The 20741-nt window shown below is 43.4% G+C and overlaps 1 protein-coding gene across 1 annotated transcript in view; it reads left to right on the plus strand.

The window, feature by feature from the left end:
* The window catches only part of LOC143376215 (glucose dehydrogenase [FAD, quinone]), a 349600-nt gene extending 335151 nt beyond the window's left edge, over nt 1–14449 (plus strand). Inside the window, exon 8 of the mRNA XM_076826304.1 lies at nt 13185–14449. Within this exon, the coding sequence (XP_076682419.1) occupies nt 13185–13497 (313 nt within the window). The 3' untranslated portion in view covers nt 13498–14449. The remainder of the gene's footprint in view (nt 1–13184) is intronic.
* Nucleotides 14450–20741: the final 6292 nt, after the last annotated feature.

A 20741-nucleotide genomic window follows, 5' to 3' on the forward strand; every position in this document is an offset into this window, starting at 1 on the left:
TCAGGGACGTTTCAGGAGTCGGGGAGAGAAGCGCTGTACGCGCGCTTTTCTCTCTCAGCCCGTCCGTAGTGTCCACGGTGTCGTCGGGTACAAGGGAATTCTAGAGGTTGCTGGCGGCAGCTTCCCAGGTGATAGCGAGGTTGGGGCCTGAACTGGGCATTGAGAGGGCCTATTCTGGCATTATTTTGCCAGTGTGAGATATGTAGACGGGGCCCCACGGGTTGGAATTGCCTACTTTCGTGATGTATTCACGCCAGCTCCCATTTCCAATCCTAAATATGGTCGCGGTGTATTTCTTCCTCCGTTTAAGGTACCGTAGCTTCTTATCGCGTCTACAGATTTGGTCGCGTTCCGATTGGAAGGCACGTCGCGCTTTATTCGTCTGTTTTTTCATGTCTGTTTGATAAGGGCATTTCATCTTAAGGGAAGAGTCGCCCGCAGCTAAGACATAATTTTCGACGGTACTCACGAATTCGTCGACGGGTGGAGCGGTGGTCGGTGGAAAGTGTACGGGGTTTCGATGCATTTCGGTCAGAAGTGCCTCCTGGAATCGCTTCCAGTTGGTTCTGGTCGTTTTGAATCTAGGGTGACGAATCGCGTACGCGGTGTTGTTACGAGAACTGGCGGTGAATGAAATCGCGTTGTGATCACTGGATGTCCAGTGTTCGTGAAGGGCCCAGTCCCTGACGACGTTAATAGCTGGCCCGGTTGCCATAGTTACGTCGATGTTCGACATATCGAGATGCAAGATGGACGTGGGTGTATTGTCGGGTTCGTTGAGAACGGCGATGTTTAGAGGGGATAATATCTCTTCGAGCGATTCTCTGCGCGCGTCGATGTATCTGCAGTGCCAGAGAGGCGATTTGGCGTTGGTGTCCGTGGCGATTATTAACTGTTGTCTTGGCAATTCTGCGGCGATTTTCAGGATTTCATCTAGATATGGTTCGATTGGGTGAGAGCATTGGAAGTATATGCTGGCAGGATATATGGAGCCGGAGGGGTCTGTAAGTTCCACGCACGTGCAATGGGCGTCACTGAGGTGCGCGAGTTTAAGGATAGTAAGATCACGGTTATTTATTACAATACCCGCCATCTGATCTTCTCCTGGTTTGCCTCTGAAACTATCAGAGAGCTGCCGCCCAGCCCTACGAAGTTCCCTTTGATGTTATAGTCCTCCTACATTAAGAGCATATCGATGTTCCTTTCCTCTAGTAATCGACACGTTTCCACGGAGACGACTTTAGATCTACGCATGTTTAACTGAACGATTTTAAGGCTGCGTTCGTTGAATGGGGTCATAGTGGGCATAATCCAGAGAGGACCTGATTCACAGCGGCTGTGTCGACTGGGAACTGCTTGTCGGTGACGGTATGGGTGGATTGGTTCCCGGATTTTTTGCAGTTAGCGTAGGTGGGGGGTTTGTTTTTATTGGGGCAGTTTCCGAAACAGTGGCTCCTTTTCTGATTCCTTTCAGATTCCTTTTCTGTGCTGCAGAATTTGGTTGTGTGCCCGTAACTGTGGCATTTGTAGCAGCGAGTTGCTACTATGTAGTCCTGAAGCTTGCAGCACTGTCAACCGATATAAAGACGTTCCTTATTTATGAGGATGTCTCTTGCCTTTTTGGAGACTTCTAAGACCCAGTTGCAGCAGTCTCTCTTCTTGTCCTCGGCTTTGGAGGCCAGTCTGGATTCCTGCATCAGCAGGATCTTCTCTACGCCTTCTGCGTTTTGATCGAAGAAGGATTAAAGCGCTGCGGTGTCGTTTTCGGACCTCGTAACTTCGAACACTATCACCCGAGGGTTCCTCTTGGCCGGCGCTCCGACCACGAAGCCAGCCGCCTTCAGCTTCTCGTTGGAGATCAGGGCGGAAATGTCGCTTTTCTTCACCGTCTCCACCAGGATGCCGTTGCTCTGGATTCTGCGCACGTTCCTGACTTGCAGCTTTTCCGCCTTCGCGGAAATCAAATCCAGGACAGCCAGCTTGATCGTGTCGCTGCTCTCGCAGGCCACAGTGTCGCTAGGAACTATGATCACAACGTTCGGTGGGTTTTGCTTCAGTGTAGGTTCTGCTTCTATAGCTACGACAGTGCAAAAGGCGGGGTGCAGCGCGAACGCTGCTGTATATGTATATACAATCGCCAGAATAACTGCAAAAAAGTAAACAAAAATCACGCCAAGTATATGAAAAAAGTCGAGGACGGAAAAGAGTATTATCAAATAAATCACCAAAAATAAAAGATAATAATAATTACAATATAAACAAAGATGTTAAATCAAAATGACTTGCAAGTACATAAAGGGGCTTTCCAGCAGCGTGCAAAGGCGACACTGTGTAACACTATGTAAGATTCGGTCAAATACTTGGCGTGACCAGGCAAGGTATTCTCAGATCATCAATACCCATACCTTCTCTCTCGCATGCTTTCAGATCATTTGCCAATTTAAAGATCTGACAATATGAGTACATTTTCATTATATTGCGTTTTTAACACTTTTGTTACGAGTGCCGTCTATAATCGGCACCCACGCGACGACCTGTGTGTACGAGCGCCGACTTTAGTCGGCATCACGGACCGAGTTGCCGATCCTAGCGTACGACTTTAATCAGCATCTGTAGTAGAGTAAAAAAAAATTTTAGTAAAAAACACTATCGCGGAAATGTACGCCGTAACGAAAGAGTTAAATAATTCTTATTCATCAATACCTTGACCTTGCCTGGCTACGCCAGGTATTTAACCGAATCTTACATAGTGTTACACAGTGCCTCCTTTGCAGGCTGCTGGTAAGCACCTTTACGTACTTGCAGCTCATTTTGATTTCCGATCATTTTTTATACAGAGTGATTCTCCAGGTTACGTCGTTGCAAGAGATGCCGCCTGGTAGGGTAAGCAGGCCAGTAGATGGACGGGGCCCAGTAGATGGACGAATCGTTGGTTAATCGTTAATATTGAAAGAACTAGAGTTTTAATGTATGTTATTGTTTTTTTTATTTTGTAGAAAAAACGTTTTTTGTTTTATAAAACATTAACATATTTATCGAAAAAAAAAAATTTTGCGAAAAATGTATTTGTATGTACGATTTTACGCCACTATGCGCGAGTCACTCTTTTGTTATTAGCTATTGCTCAGCATCCCGTGCCTTAAAGTTAATAAAAAACGTATTCGGATGTATTGAAAAAAGGTATGTAATAGATGATTGCATTCTAATATTAACAATGTTGGGTACAGCACGTTTCCCCACAGAGGGCACGCTGCGGGGCACGCAGCGCGCGACCAGCAGCGTCTCGCACGGAAGGGGGCTTGCTTCAGGGCGACAAGCGAGACACATGCACGTGGCGGCTACGTGGTTCACGGTTCCTTTATGTCAGTCTTGTACGAGCTACCTTTAGATATTAAAGTGTTTATGTTTAACGCCGTGTAGTTTCTTTACACGAACCCAATAAACAATTTATAAATAAACGCGTGAACAAAGAAAAATAAAACGATAGAACTTATAAAAATGACTGTCCTCGTACTGGTATGGATTTTCTAACCTAAAGGCAGTAGATGGACAGAATGGACTTAAACCTTTTGAAGCTGTTTTTCTTTTAATAAACAAACAGTTTACACATTTACTTGTAGGTATCTTATTTTTCTTTTTTTATTTAGATGGCAAACATTACAAAATATATACCGTACATCAATATACATGTAATGATCTAAATGGAGCCTTGGATAATATAGAAAAAGAACAACGAATATAGGAAAAACATCGAAAACATATAAAATTTCTAAGTCTACATTGCATACAAAATTATCAGGGAAGGCTCCCGAACATTGCAAAAAGGGCCCGAAACCTATTTTAACTATGAAAGAAGAAAACCGCTTAAAGTAGTGGATATTAAATAAAGCCAGGCTCGGTTTCCTGATGCATCCTGGCCAAGTAAAAAATGCTGAACAGAAGGTACTTAATGAATCATTACGAAAAACGACATTTACTGACAATAGGCCAGGGGATAAATGGCAAAAATTATTTTTAACGAGACATCCTGAAATAGTAAAACTAAACACAGAAATGATTTCAAAAGGTCGAGCATCAGTGACCGAGGAAAATTTGAGAGAGTGCATGCGCGAACTAAAATCATATTTGGAAGAGAATGGACTCAATAGTATTTTAGAAAGACCAAAACGCATATTCAATGGAGACGAAACTGGTATCCAGCTCTCTCCGAAAAATGGACATATTTTAGGTCCAAGAAATGACAAAGATTTTTATGAAATATCGTCAGGGAAAGAAATAGAATCACTCACTGCCCTGTGTATATTTTCTACTACAGGTGATGCATTGCCACCAATGATCATGTTCCCATACAAAAGAATTCGAGCACATACAGGGTGTCCACGGGAAGACTCGACAGCTCGATATCTCCTAAAGTATTGGAGATAATTTTTTTTTACACGGAATTGCATGGATCCAGAGGGCCAATTTATTAGCGCAGACGATTTTTTTCTTCGATTATTATTTTAAAAGATACGATGGTCAAGTTCGGTTTTTTAAATGGAACTATTTTTTTTAAGAGATCAGTTGATAGTGCGTTCCAAGGCAAATTCAATAGCTTTAATGTATACACTTTATTTCCACTGGTTTTTGAGATATTGCGCTTGAAAATTTACTGATTTTCACTGGAAGAAAACCCACTGGAATAGCAAGCATCGGGGGCGGTCTTGCTGGCGCCACGGGTGGCATTGCCCGTTGAAACAGATACCTACCTGCCAAAGGTCTACGCCAGGAATGGCAGGCCCAAAGGCTGGACAATTCTTTTCCATCAGAAATGCTAGGTAGGTACATCTGTGGTATCGAGAAGCGCACAGTTAATGTTTCAAAATGTTATAAAATTTACTTAGAGTTTGTAGGCAAAAAAGGAGTAGGAAAATATCACTCAATTTTCAACTTCAAAAGTCTTTTAGTTCGCTACCCTCCGTGTAATCGGTCTGCGCGAAGTAGGGCGTAAGTTCGATCATTATCAGTACTCCTGCCGGAGAGGAATACGGTTTACTTTAATATTATAGTGCATCTGTGTTTTGTAATAAAGTGTTTCAATCATCTCCTGAATTCAATGACTGGCATCCAGACATCTACGATCCTACAATCCACCGTCAATACGGATATAGAGAGGCACAAAAGAAATGGGGTTGCTCACCGTCGACGCGTTGTCTTCCCTAAAAATTCACACAGATCCCTTATCTCTCGAGTATAAACACGAGCTCCAATATCAAAACAAAAGCACGCGTTGACGTATTCCGTGCGAGAGAAGGTGGGCATTGGGGTGGAGGTATTGCTGTGAAGCGGGCCTCTTCAAGAGAGCAGTCGTTTGTGAGGGAAGCAAATCCGATTGGTTCTGATACAATCTGCTCCCTATGGTTGAAATTTAGTCTAGCAACTTTCACTCCTCCTAACCTAACCAATCCAACTTACATCCCTTCCAAAAGAACCGGCCATCCGAGCGTAGATGCAAGTGCGAGATAAAAGTAACGGTGCGCTTCTCGATACCGCAAATGTACCTTCCTAAGTAACATTTCTGACGGAAAAGAATTGTCTAGCTTTTGGGCCTGCGAACCCTGTCGTAGACCTTTGGCACGTAGGTATCAGTTTCAACAGGCAATGCTGTTAGCCACCAACACGCGCGAAAGTTTTGTCTTTCCTCTTGGGGTTGTAAGGCCCAAGAGACTCCGTGGTACGCGATGCTGGCAACCTTATCACTCGCCAAATTAATTTTAAGTGATTATTAAATTGATATAGCTCGTTGATGTACGATGATCACACAAGCATGATCACACAAGCACGAATGTAAATTGTTCGATAGTCTTGGTCATGAACGCTGACCAGAGTAATTACTCAAATCCGAACGATGATTTGAGTAAGAACTGTTTGATTGAGAGTTCTAGTCACGAATGCTTGACTAGATCCTCGCAAAGTTATCTGATCGTTTTTTTTTGTGTCGCTCGAGGTCTCAACCAGAGACCAGAAGTTGTTTTCTTGGCAGACCGATTCGAAATCTGTCCCGTCTCCCTTTTTCGGCTTCGAAGGTAGACAAGCGTTAGACTTTCGAGAGGTGCCAAAATTGCTGATTGGCCAACCTCTCCTCGAAGAGGAGGGACCTTCCTTCCTCGATTTCGGTGGTGGAGGAGGAAGACCTCTCCCCTTTGGTGACGTAGCGGAGGAAAACCAGACATCTGGCTAACAAACCTAGCTAGGTTGTTCGGTTGGAGCGTTTAGCCAGGGTCGCGGTTTATGACCGTATTGTTCTGTGAGTCAGCGGTGGACGACGGGATGTACCGGTCCGAGGTAACCGTGTACCCTCACTGACAGAACAATTTAACGGATTATCTCAGGACGAAAGTAGTCGAAAATACCAGAAAAAATGGCACGATGTCGATTGCCTTTTAGTCATCTGGCAGGCAAATGGTTCCCAACGAACGCTTCGAGAACAAACAATTGCCTACCGTTACGACGTTGAAATTTCGCCTCGCCCCCTGAGCCCGCTTTTGTCCTTTGAAACGAAACAAATGCCACCCGTGGCGCCTGTAAGACCGACTCCGGTCCTTGCTATTCCAGAGGGTTTTCTTCCAGTGAAAATCAGTAATTTTTCAAGCGCAATATCTTAAAAACCAGTGGAAATAAAGTGTATACATTAAAGCTTATTCAATTTGTCTTGGAACGCACTATCAACTCAGGTGTTAAAAAAAAATAGTTCCATTTGAAAAACCGAACTTGACTATCGTATCTTTCAAAATAATAATAAAAAAATCGTCTCGGCTAATAAATTGGCCCTCTCGAACCATTCAATTACATATTTTTTTAAATTTTTTATCTCCAATACTTTAGGAGATATCGCGCTGTCCAGTCTTAGGTGGGACACCCTGTATATACACTTTCTCCATATCTGTGGTTAGTGAAATCCACACCTTCCTTACCTGATGTCTCTTGGTTAAACTCTTTTTCACTCTTTTATATTCATCTGTTTTCATTAATTCTTTGTGTTTCTCTATGTATGTCATCTCTTCTGGCAGAGCATACTGCTTGTTGCCCTCTATTGTAATTGAGGTTATGGCAATGATGTTTGTTTTTGGCTCTTTTGGTGATGCCACATATTTAAATTCAAACATTAGTTTTGTTGCCATTTTAACTGAAATTATCATTTTATGAGATAATTTATTGAGGATTTTCAATTGGTAACCAACTAGAATTCGTTTCTCTGTAAAACAAAGAAACGACAATTAAATTTCATTAATTTATCCTTTCTCTATTTGCACTATTAACTTCTTTTCTAACAGTTTCCTTTTGTCTACTCTGCCTAGATTTTGCACACGTGCTCTATCTTACATCCCTTTGCTATCCCTCTCTATCGATCGATATTGCAGATTCGCTATTGTTCTACAGGCACACTCGCGCGAGGCTCGGCACATTCAAATAAAGAAAGTACACTTTCTTTACATATATGTCCCTAAAAAGCTTCCATAATGCAAGAATTCACACAATTTCTTTACAACATATAAAAATCACGAATAAGCCAATGATGTTTCAGAGTATGGTTAAGAAAGAAACGCGTGCTCTAAAATCTCTTAACTTTCGACAAAGCCCGTTGCTTCATTAGTGCAAAAATGAAAAAAAAAACAATATTGCAATATTGATCCTCACATAGTCAAGTATCTCATGCAGCAAAAATTTTAAGACTCACGCAAAATTTTGAAATCGACTTGTGGCCAGCTTTTGAGGCCAATACCTTACTGTGCGTCGGTGTGTCTTTTGAAGATTTTCCCACGTTAAAAAGAGAAAACAAATGTTAATTACATTTATAATTTTTTTTAACGTGGGGAAATCTTGAAAAGACATCCATGCGCCTCCAGAGGGGAATCCCTGGGGATACCAGAGTAGTGTGGGTTTTTTGTTCATTAAAACCCCCACGAAATGTTTAATAATTTACATGTACATATCTTGTTTCCGCGAAGACGAGAGCGGATTCTCGGCGCTGACGCGACTCGTTGGGAAAGCGAGCAGGTGGAAAAAAAACGACTCGTTCATCGGACAAAACAGCTTATCTAATTGGCTGGTCGTCGGTCCGTGACGGACGTCGTACACATACAAACTTCATAAACAGAGGTGGGGGGTACACCGAGACCGTGGATGCAAGCGCGTGGGCGCAGGGCGAACGAACGTAAATGTTCGAAAAATACAGGAAACAAAACTGGGCGCGAAAAGTAAGGTCGCAAAGGTGCGTGTCACGAATCTTGTCTCGGCGATGTTGGTCCGCGAATTAACGGTCGCCGGGCGAGCGCAGCTTGAACCCGTTAGCGGTAAAAAAACAATTCAAACGCGCCGCAACGGCTCAACAGCTGTTTTTTGAGTACAAAAGTTCACAATTCCGCAAGCGAACACTCTCATGGGACCACAAGGAGTTTGCAAAAAGCAAGACACGTTAGCACGTTCGTCCACCGACGGTAGCACTTGAGAGCGCGAGGAAGAAGCCTCCTCCCTCGGAGTTCGCGAACCGTCGGTCGGGCTCGGCCGCCCTCCTCGCCGATCCCACAACCCGAGCTAGTCGGTCCACCCGAATTGCGGAATCGACGAGAGTAGGCAGTCGGTCCCTTCTTCGCCCGCGCAGTTTAACTATTTACATATATTTACAACATTAAAACCTAAATCAAAACATATGTACATAAACATATTTACAAAACGGAATACGGACAGCGTTCCGAACAATCATACACTACACAATTGTAACGACCCAGTTTACACACAGAATATACTTTGTTATTTCTAACTCAGAGTTCATTTAGAAGAATTCAATCATCATTTGAATTTCCACTGTGAGATAAACGCACAGAGACACATTTTTACTGCTCGAGATGTACAGCATTATAAAGTTACGAGGCTAAACTAACATTCCTAGTGGCTCCTGGTGATACTAGACACTGGTTCGTCCACGACTTCCAACTTCCTAGCGGCTCCCGGTGATACCAGGCACCGTTTCGTCAAAGAGGATGTATACTAAAAGGCGACACTCTGACGAAGAAACCAGTTTTAGAGAGAGAGACGAAATGACACAACCAATTTAAATGTCCATTCGGTAGTCGGGAAGAGGAGGGATTAACAAGAGGCGATAGTAAAACGAAGATATACAGCTGCATATACAACCAATTTAAAGGGCCAGCCAACAAATAACTTCAAAGATATTCAATGGGGCCATAAACGACAAGGATAGCATTAGTTATAAATCAGGGGAAAATGTGAACTTCCGCACTTCACATTGGATCTCCACGAAAGCGATACCAATTAATTCTTTGTGCTTTCCGAATGAAAATGATACTGAACACGACACAGTTGAGCTATAATTAATGCACTTATATCAACTTCATTAAAAATAGTCGATTGGCTCAACTACCAATTCTTATATGCCCACGCAATTTGGGCGTTCGACCGCTACGTACCTGCTTCACGGCGACGGCCAGCCAAGCGCCCCGCAGGGTCTGTACGCAGATTTTGTTTCCTACAACAGTGGTTCAGGTTGATCTGGAGGGAACGCTGCATTAAACAGCGGTGTCCATATCCTCGTCCCGGCTTCCCTCAGCACGGGCTGGCACCTCCACCGACCCGAAAATCATACATTCCTCCTGTGGCACCATAACGGCATAGGTAGGATCCGAGGGCAGGAGTGCTTGCCCCCGCATCTATCCTCAGCAATCGCGCACCGCTGCCTCACATGCCCCGACTTGTGGCAGCAGAAAGCTGCACTGCAGCAACCACGACGGCAACTTCTCCAAACACGTCGAGATCCATCCCACCAGTACCCTCCACGCCGCAGTCACTTGATGCGCCGCGGCCAGAGGGCACTGCATCCACACCGATCCATGGCGAGTTGGGTGGCGCCGACTGGACTTTCTCGGTCTTCACGTTGCAACCCATACGCGGCCAAGGCAGCAGCAACCTGCTCCGCTCAGACCTAGTCATCAAATGACGCCACACGCTTCTCTGCCCAGTTAGTGAAGCAGTCGACCCGCATGATGGTCCCCCGCAAAAATTCCCCCACGCGACAGGACAACGTCTCGGCCTAGACAACTCCACCGGATACGGGAATCTCCAAAATGAGACCCGTGTAACCGCCCCATTCGGTTGCACCTTACACATACTGCATGCGCCACATTCCCGGTCGGCACATTCCCCTGAGCTGGCTGAGAGACGCCCCCACCGACACACAATGGCAGAGATGAAAGGAGGAGCCGCTACGGACACATCCGCCCAGACCGCCCATGTCTGTCTGCCATGTCTGCCATGTTTGCCCCCTCACATAGCCTAACTCAGCCCCCATCCCAGCTAACCCAGATCTATTTCAATCTCCAAATAGGCGTAATCTTCGGGTGTTGTCGACATTCGCGCCAGCTCAATAGGGGCGGCCTGCGCCACCCGAGCAGCGAACCCAAGCCACCCGTTTAAACGATGGCTTCGGGCCGCCCAACCGGGCAATTGCTGCACTGCCTTCAAGGAGTTACACACTAGAGTGGTTCTATTTGCAACTTTTTTCGGATAAATTTCTAATACCCGCCAAAAGTGACATACCCATAAGGACATATCGTGTATAATTTTTTCCGAATCGGACAATATCTTTTGTCTCCACTGTGAGGGTCAATTTTTAAGATTTTGGGTAAAAAGACTAAACTTATGGTCTTCATCGGATGGCATCTTCTGGCGATACGGATGCATTCACATGCACATATTATGCTGAAAAGTTATCAATAAATACCACAGAGTCATGATCATGTCACTTCAGAACTGGGGGATGCACGCGGGGGGGGGGGGTGCGTTCTGAACGCGTTTCTTCGCTCAGTTGGTGATTCGAAGATGCGATCTACCAAGTGACCTAGTCCACCGCGGGGAGGTGACGGCAATTCAGATTCCTCCCAAGCCCTACCCAACCAACCAACCATACGTAGGACACCCTGAATGTTTAATCCGAATCGCCGTCTGCAGGGGAAATGCTTATGAACTGTGATTTGTTAGCAAATTTAAAGAGTTTCTGTCCGGAAAACAAAATTGTCCGAATGTGGCGATCACGAGCCCCTGCTCCACATACATTTGATGCTACCTCAGTCACAAGCTGTGCTGTACGCTCTACAGCGACTGTGTGGCAGGGGTACGTGGTGTCTGGATTATCCCAGGTAATCATTTCATGATAATATGTTGATTGAAAATTGAGTTTGGGCACAATATTGACCAAAATCACCATGCTAGTGACCTCGATTTGTTCCACCTCTGTAGCTTTCAGTAATATCTGAAGTGCATTTTGATGCGCACGAAGCTGGCGGTCTGTCATGATGGCAAAGAGGAGGTTCTCTGGCAAGGCAAAATAAGCTTGTGTCTAGATCGAAGTGTCTACAACTGTTCGGTATTTTAATGGAATATACCCGCTTGGCCTGATAACCTCGAAAACATGGCAAGGACCATTCGCAATGGAATTCTGTCTGCGGATAATGACCCACAGGGGTTCAATATCGTACCTGAATTCAAATTTCAATCGTCAGATTATCATGAAATGATTACCTGGGATAATCCAGACGTCTGCGTCACGGTGCATCAGTTCTCAGACGCGCATCCAACAAAGAACTTATAGGTAAGCTATTCCTGGCCAAAAAAAAACACCTTGCCAGAATGGTCTCTCACCAAGTATTCCTGCCACACAGTCGCTGTAGAGCGTTCAGTACAGCTTGTGACTGAGGTATCATCAAATGTATGTGGCGCAGGGGCTCGCGATCGCCACATTCGGTCAATTTTGTTGTCCAGACAGAAACTCTCCAAATTTGATAACAAATCCACTGGGATTCGTACGCATTTTACCTGCACAAGGCGATTCAGATTAAACATTCAGGGAGTCCTACGTATGGTTGGTTGGTTGGGTAGGGTTTGGAAGGAATCCGAAGAGCAGTCACCTCCCCGCGGTGGACACTAGGTCACTTGGTAGATCGCATCTTCGAATCAGAACACCCCCCCCCCCCCACGAGCATTCCACGGTTCTGCAGTGACATGATCATGACTGTAGTAGTCACGCAAGTTAAGCGATTGTGTTACGCTGAGCAGCAGTGGATCGCGCGGCGCCGTTGACTACCACTGTCGGCACCGCGCATTTTGTCAAACTATTTCGCTTCTGTGTTGAAAACAAAACGTGACCTACCACTTCTGTTGATACTTTCCGATGGAAAAATGTCTGCTAAATCGCGTGGAATAGTCAGATTTAATCCTAGGCACTTAGTTTTGGAAATAAATTGAAAAATATCTTCAGAAATGGGTGCATGCATTTCAGGGGTCCATTTCCATGTGATCGATGTTTAAACATATTTAAATGTTTATAATGCAATAATAACTTATATTGTTTTATTCGGGAGGGTTCATAGAATAATTTGTCGTAACGAGCAACCGAATAAGTAGTACCGTTTCGACACAAAAGATGTTCAAAGTAGAAAATTTGCAGTTTTTTTTTCAAAATCGAATTTCTTAAAAACTGAGGGTGATGGCGAAAAACGGTTTGTGGATTTGTTTTCAGAGCATGAAAACCTATAAGAAACGGCTATTAGATGTTACAAGTCAAGATGGTTGTCGAACTGTGTAATTGGTATCTATTTAGTATTAAGACTTTTGGACTACATAATTTCCTGCGTTCTGTGTGAAGACATGCTTGGCCCTCATTACTCCAACATGCGAGCAATGGGGGCTAGAACGAGTTTTTCAAGAAAATGTTATAGTTTATTTTGAGTTCGTGGCACGTGAAAAAGGTACTCTTATATTATTGTTTATTACTTGTTTAATGAATTACCAAAGGTTCTAATAAATATTTAAACTGATTGATTAAATATCTTGACTTTTTTTTTAACTGGCTGGTATTTCCCCCGTCTTCCCTACTTGACTGGGTCTGTCCGGTTTTGTGCGTTAGGTTTATTTCATACTTTAATAAAGTGAAATCAGTAACAAAGACTGAAAGCGGACGAGAAACGCTACAAGACACAGTATGATACTGTGTCTCATTCCGTATTTCGGGCGCCTGATGCTTTTTCCTTAGCGAGTATGGTCGCGAGCGATTGTACACAAAAAGAACTCTTATTGCTACAACCTCGGATCAACCATAATTGACCCCATTTTTACCAATTTTTATTTCACAGGTATGGATTCCAGCTGGATCGTACTCCGGTAAAGAACTGCGAACACCTGAAGTTCGGTTGTGACGCGTACTGGGAGTGCGCCATCAAGCACGATACGGCACCAGAAAATCATCAGGCGGGATCTTGCAAAATGGGTCCATCTGACGATCCTCTCGCGGTAGTCGACAATCAACTGCGCGTGAGGGGGGTGAGAGGTGTCCGAGTGGCCGACACCAGTATCATGCCGAGGGTTGTTTCCGGCAACACGAACGCTCCCGCCATCATGATCGGTGAGCGGGCTGCTGACTTCATTAAAAGGACCTGGGTTGGATGAATATAATTTTAGTACGAATACAAACTTGCCCTGGAATTAACACGCCAATGTTCACAAGAAATGTATAATTAACTACCACGTGGAACATGTAACTCATTGAACATTTGTCCAGTTTTTATAGTTGCAGTTTTTCTGATCATTCCTGTATGATATTTCTCCTTTGAATCGTAGAGGTGTACAATCCTGAACCTACGTTATACTGCAAACAGTATAAATGGTATCTTAATATCTATAATTGCATTTATAATTAGTTATGGATCCAGAGGATAGATCTTTAACGAATTGCCTATATTTAATATCGTTCGTATTATATTTGACTGCAAAATGAATTATAATGTTTTAGGATACTATAAAAAGTGAAAACGTGACGAAATTGATTACAAAGAGTGACCCAAGAAGTAGCCTCTTTTTGATTCCACGATTTTGGAACTGAATTTTGTGCCAAAGGATACTTTATGATGAGACATCAATCACAACAAATCAAGTTGAGATGACAATTAGTTTGTGAGATATGGCAGGTGAAAGAAGAGAAAATACATTAACGCGTCAGCTCATACGCTTCGACTTACGGACTTTTATGAGAGTCCGATAATTTAAAGAATTATTCCCCGGGGTTTTACTAACTGCCAACAACAAATATGAACTTAGATTTTCAAAATTCAAAATGGCCGATTCAATATAGCGGATCTATGTAAAAAATATTGAAATTTACATCATTAATGAACTTACATTTCCTTCACCTCCCATATCTCATAAACTAATTATCACCTCATCGTGAAAGTTTGTTGTTATTGGTGTCTCATTCTAAGGTATCATTTGGCACAAAATTCAGTTCCAAAATCGTGGGATCAAAAAGATGCTACAACACCCCTCATTTTTTGGGTCACTCTTTCTGGAAAAGTTAAAGTAGTACTGTGCTCATTTAATTATGGCGGGGGAAATAAACTAAAGTAAATAATTAATTATTTAAGCCCTTATCTTGTAAAGAATACAGGAATTCAATTAAACTGAATCACAATACTCTCGAACAATTCTAAACATTTTCCGTTTAAAGGACTGTTTCAGTAGTGGCGACAGCTACCTCAATTTTTTCCTTTATCCCGAAAAAAATACAAACATACAAACTGCTGTAAATAATACAATACGATAACTTGTACTGATTGATATGATTAAATCTGTTATTATTTAAAGAATAGGACGAACACAGATTTTCATTTAGTATCGCACTTATTGATCAGCATTTGATATTTGCATGTGTAAAACATTAATCTATATTGACATAATGACAGTCATAATGATGTCATTTCTGACATTATTAAAATCTTGCAATTTTTATTAATACCTGTGCATATATACGACATAGTATTGTATGCACATAACATATAAATATATCCGCAGCTATCTGAGTAAAGGAGATGTTTGTACAAGAACGTGGAGCACCTACGTTCTTGATTAACACGCGAGAAAAATAACTCACGCGGCGCAAAGTATTTAATGGTTATTAGTAATTTTGATATGTAATGGAATGGCTGCACAATAAACGAGCACACCGATTATGGAACGAACAGTTTTCCTAATTATTAAATTCACACACTTATTTAACTAAAGAACAACATCGCAAGTACGCGGTGTGGAAAAGCGAAACTCAAACCCGATTCAGAATTACCGGAACACCGGTAGCTCTTTTCTGAGTAGTGCTTTGGAGATACGAAGATGTTCATCGGCACGAGATTCACAAGCGAGAGAGGGATCACGGAGACGGCACGTGCCGAGCCACCGATTCGGACACCGACAACACCTAGCCAATCAGCGCGGCCCACGTCTGTGCCGCAAGGCAATACTAATTAAGGAGGGAGAGACAATAGGTAATTAGTCTAGGCGTCAGCCCCGAGATGGCCCGGCCAGGCCACCACCGGTATCGCCCAGCCGCGGCACCGGTATCGGTAGCGAGTTCAATTGTCGCGCTCCTCGCGGCAGCGAGCATGCGCCCGATTGGTCGCATCGCCGCGGCCAATCCCAAACATTGTCAAGATAATAATTGAATGAATAATGGCGTATGCAAAACCATACCTGCAAATTTGTGTGTACGTAATCTCACGTACATCACAATGCACCATCTTCTGCCTCGATTATCTCCCTATATATTGGTGATCAAATTTTGGGCCATTTTTTCTACCAGCAAGATTGACAGGCGAAGGGTAATTAAATTTTTTGCAGAACGAACTGCCAATTCTTTTAGAAGATGTTGCGTTGAATGTGCGGTAGAACATGCTGTACCAGCAAGATGGAGCTGGACCACACTTTGCGAATATTGTGAAGGACTTTTTAAATATTTCCTGCGCGGGTCGTTGGATAGGCCGTGCAGGTGTAATAGATTGGCCTCCACGATCTCCAGATCTAACTCCCTTGGACTTCTTCCTCTGGGGGTATGTAAAACAAAAGGTCTACTCAATTATAATTGATACTGTAGAAACATTATGACAACGGATAATCGCGGCATTTGAAGCTGTTAAAGAACAAGGGGTGTTAGAGAATGTTCGTAATTCCTCCATCAGAAGGCCTCAAAACTGCGTAGAGACAGAGGGAGACCTGTTTGAACATTTATTGTGAGTAGTGAAGTGCAACAGAGTGTACAATAATAGTGCCAGTGAGTGAGTGAGTAAGTGAGTAGTGTAGTGCAACAGAGTGTACATTAATAATGCCAGTGAGTGAGTGAGTGAGTGAGTGAGTCACTCAGTGAGTGAGTGCTTGTTTTTAGTGAAGTGAGTAACATATACTAAGATAATTCCACGACAAATCGATCACTGCTTTCTCTCCACGACTCAAATTTTATTGAAATTGGGACACTTTCGACTACCTTCTTACTTCGAACCGTTAATCCCGTCATTTGTCTGTTATCCATGTCATCCTCTTGACCCATCCTTATCCTCTCCTGATGGAAAGAGCCCACCACCTTCTCGTGGTTTCCATTGAGCAATGACACTTTCTCAACAAATAATGAAGATAATGACAAGCTGGAACTTACAAATCTGATTATTATAAAAACAGTGTCATTGGCCAAGAGTGGGATAGTAAAATTTTCCTGCAATTCTTCTGTCGACCTGTTATTTGACCTCAGTGAGGAAATATGGGGTGGTAGCGGTACGGTCAGCTGACTGTAATCGCGCGCGGTTGCTTTACCTGAGACGAGGCGCAATTCAGGGACAATACGCGTTGACGTATTCCGTACGAGAAAAGGTGGGCTTGGAGTTCGATTGGCCCCAAACTAACCAATCGGGCCTTCTTATCTCTCGTGTCTAAACACACGCTCGAATTTCAAAAGAAAAGCACGCGTGGACGTATTCCGTGCGAGAGGAGGTGGGCCCTGTGGAGGCGATATTGCTGTGAAGAGGGCCTTTTCAGGACAGTGGCCGTTTGGGAGGGATGCAAGGCAGATTGGTTAGTTTGGGGCCAATCGGACTTCAAGCCCACCGTCTCTCGCACGGAATACGTCGGCGCGTGCTTTTCTTTTGAAATTCGAGCGCGTGTTTATACTCGACAGATAAGGGATCCGTCTTTAATTTGAAGGTAGGACGAAGCAGGCGGGACTACGCGCAGTCAGCAAACTATATGCTTTCTTTCTTCCTGTGTCTCTTCGCGAGCCGCATTGATGTTGAATAATACTTTTTAATTGGTAGTTGCCAAAAATTAATCAGGCTGATCGGCCAGAGCATTTCGCTAGGGTCGCGGTTTATGACCGTATTGTACCGCTAGTCGACGGTAGACAACGGTTTCCTACAGTTTTGGGTAATTTGTGGCTTAGTTCGTTCCGCCTCGTAGCAGACGTGAATTCAGGGTATCGGAAAAGGGAAACAGGAAACAGGATTTTCTTCTTTATAGCAACTCGAACACTGTCTGTTTCTCTTCTCTTCGTACCCTTTCGAACCGAAACACGTGGTGTCTGCTGCCTACCTCGAAGCAATGGCTGCATTGGCAGTAAAAGAACGGAACGCGGACTTTTGTAAAAGTGCACGATAGTCCGTTCGTTGCACTTCTGCGAAGCACGTGTGTTTCGAAAATGTGCTGGCTTCTTTTTACCTGATGCCTCTTGGGCTGATGGGGGTCAACTCATAATGGAACGAGAGAAACTATTTGGGGGTAGAAGAAGTCGCTTGGAAAAAAAATCTTGTCCGTCAGCAAGCAATCGCGTCGCAGAAATGTTCTCTGCTCAAGAGTATTACTCGAGGTTCTGAGTGTACCCCCCGAACAACGGGGACGCAAGTGCTGCAGTGTGAGAATTTGCGCATGAATACCCACGGCTCCGAACGCCAAGTTCTCATTCATTTCCAGAAATTTTTATAACGTAAGAACAACACGTTCCATGAAAAATAAATTAAGTGATCAGTGTTAGTAGGCGTGTAGTGAAGTGAATATTCGGTACATTAACCCGGACGCACTTGACGTTGCGACCCTTAACTTTGGATGGTGTCGTGTACCTGAGATCAGCTGTGCACTCGGCGCGTCTGTCGATGACCAGGATCGGTTCAGTGACCTAGTGTCTCAGGTTTTCAAGCTGTAGGAGTAGTAAGACAAGGGGGATTCTAATTCAAATTTGAGTTTCAAGGTCATGATCATGACCTTGAAACTCAAATTTGAAAATTTGTTTTTTTGTCGGCGGGCTGGCGGCGGATGACGTCATAGAGATGGCGGAGTGGTGGGGGGTATCATCGAGGAGGAGGAGGAGGAACCGCGGGGTGACGGTGCGGGGGTATCATCGAGGATGAGGAGGAGGAACCGCGGGGTGACGGTGCGCTACTCTGGAGCGTGGTACAGACTGTCGGTAAGGAAGGTGCTACTCTGGAGCGTGGTACAACAGACTGTCGGTAAGGAAGGAAATATTAATTTTATGATATTAATATAAATGAAAAAACTTCTCTCGGGGCGACGGGGCTCGAACCCAAGACCTCCGCGGTACGAGTCAGCCGCCTAACCAACTCCCCCAAACGCCGTCTCTGACATTAGTCTTTTCCGAATGGTACATATAGCGAAACCAACGGAGCGTCACATATGTGACACACACACACACACACACACACACACACACACACACACACACACACACACAACGTCGGCGTATAATAATTTATTTTTATGAGAAATTTTATCAGAAATTGTTTCGGACGATGTCGGGAAAGATCGGCGTTTCTCGACACCGCGTCTTCGAGGGAAAGAGACGGAGCATTACTTTAAAGTTAAAATTCTAGGAGGGAAAGAGACACCACTACATAGGGGATAGAATCGCATGCATTCTAAAGCTAACAGTATTTCAAAGCGTTCCGATTTAACGTCGCTGCGTATCGCGCGATCTCGCGTAATTCGACTCCTCTGGAGCAGCCGTGCAGGGTGATGTCACTTGGCGGCGCGAAGAATGAAATGTAACACAGAAACGGAATCTTAAAATTAGATGGCGGGGAGGATGATGGGTGAATGCAATGGAGAAATAATATAGGTTTAAGATATATATTGTTACAAATCATAAAAGAATATAATCCAACATTTTTTACTACGAGCATCATGCACAATATGATTGATTGCACATGCTAACAATTCACAATCAATCAATGAATGCTGTTCGAAGTGTTCGCTTTCAGAAATTAATTTTACATAATCTGTTGGCGCGGTAGCGCTACGTAGAACGTCTACGAAAGTGGCATATTTACTGCTTACAGAGTACATATTTTCAGTTAGCCACGTATACATATGTTCAATGCAATGATTGTACGCGAATAATTTACACATCGTGGCTTCAGTCATATATATGACAACGCGATTATCGGTGATTTTAATAAGTTGATCATCATGCATACGCGTGAACTCTAGTCGTAAATGATCAATTATAATGTGAGTTTGGGGCGATGTTGCGTTGCTGCGTAATCGTTGGAGTATGTCCACCTCGTTTTGTAGCAGGAGCTTCCACGTAGACATTGAAAAGCTTAACTCGCTGCCTTTATTGTCGGCTATGGCGATCTCAACGTGACACAAATCCATACCAATGCGAATTCCTATAGTTAGACGTTTATAAGCTGTTGCAGTCAGTGGATAATCACGCCCCGATTTCTGCTGACGCAGAGAAATAATAATTATTGAAACGGCGAATCTTAAAAATTAGGCCGTGGGAAGAGGAACACGGGTAAATAAAATTGAGAAATAATATATGTTTAAGAAATATATATATATTGTTACAAATATTAATATGAAAGAATAATATGAAGGAATAATACAGAATATAAAAAATATAATTAAAATTTATTTGGCTTAATTATCCCACTCGATCACATCATCAGCAAATAGATTAGTTAATGGTAAATCCATAGGAACTTGCACAGGGTCAGTTTGAACTGCAACAACACTATCCCGAAGCCCCGATACTTTATTCCTATACGTATCAAAATCAATATTTTCCGCTTTGACGTTTCGCCAAACCACACTCTTTGGATGATACTCATGATTATTCCGAGATATAGTTATTTGTACATTATCATCATCATCGAAATCGCGTAAAAACGTTTGTTGTTCATATCGATGCATCCAATATTCCTCATCATCCTCGAAGTAGTCGTGTATTGGATTATCGCATTTTTTAAAAACTTTTAAAAAATGTCACCATCCTGATTAGCTTCCGCCTCATAAAGTTCTGCACATCGAATTTCTTCGGTTTGAACCGCAACATTTCGACAGGCCACATACATTTTCGGGCTGGATGAATGGATAACTGCCGCAGCAGCGGTGATCGTAGCGGTAGCCGGACGTTTCAAATTCATGGGCAATGACATAATCTGAAACCGAGTTTTCTTATAATTCTCAAAGTTACTAACACAACGATTCACTAAAATATGATAATGGAAATTTACGGTATTAATCGATTGCATTTCCATGCGTTGAACGATTGATAATATCCTTCAAAAGCAATCTTCTTCAAAGCAATTTCACGTAACACAAAAAATGCAAAAAGTGTTTCAAAGAACTGTCAAAGAGACTGCACGTTGACCACGATTTGAAGACAACTGGTCTCGCTGCATCTCCAAGCTGCCACATGTGGGCCCATGCCTAAAGTTGCATAGCTTTGCAAAGTAGGATGCCTTTGTTCTTCGCCATCTTCATCACAGGCCACCTGCATTTTCGCTGACCATCCTCCTCCATGTACTTATCTTCTTCTTCACTGACTGTCCTCGGAGTGCACTTATCATATCCTTCGAATTCTTCTC

The sequence above is a fragment of the Andrena cerasifolii genome, chromosome 14, assembly GCF_050908995.1.
Source record: "Andrena cerasifolii isolate SP2316 chromosome 14, iyAndCera1_principal, whole genome shotgun sequence".
Taxonomy (NCBI): Eukaryota; Metazoa; Arthropoda; class Insecta; order Hymenoptera; family Andrenidae; genus Andrena; species Andrena cerasifolii.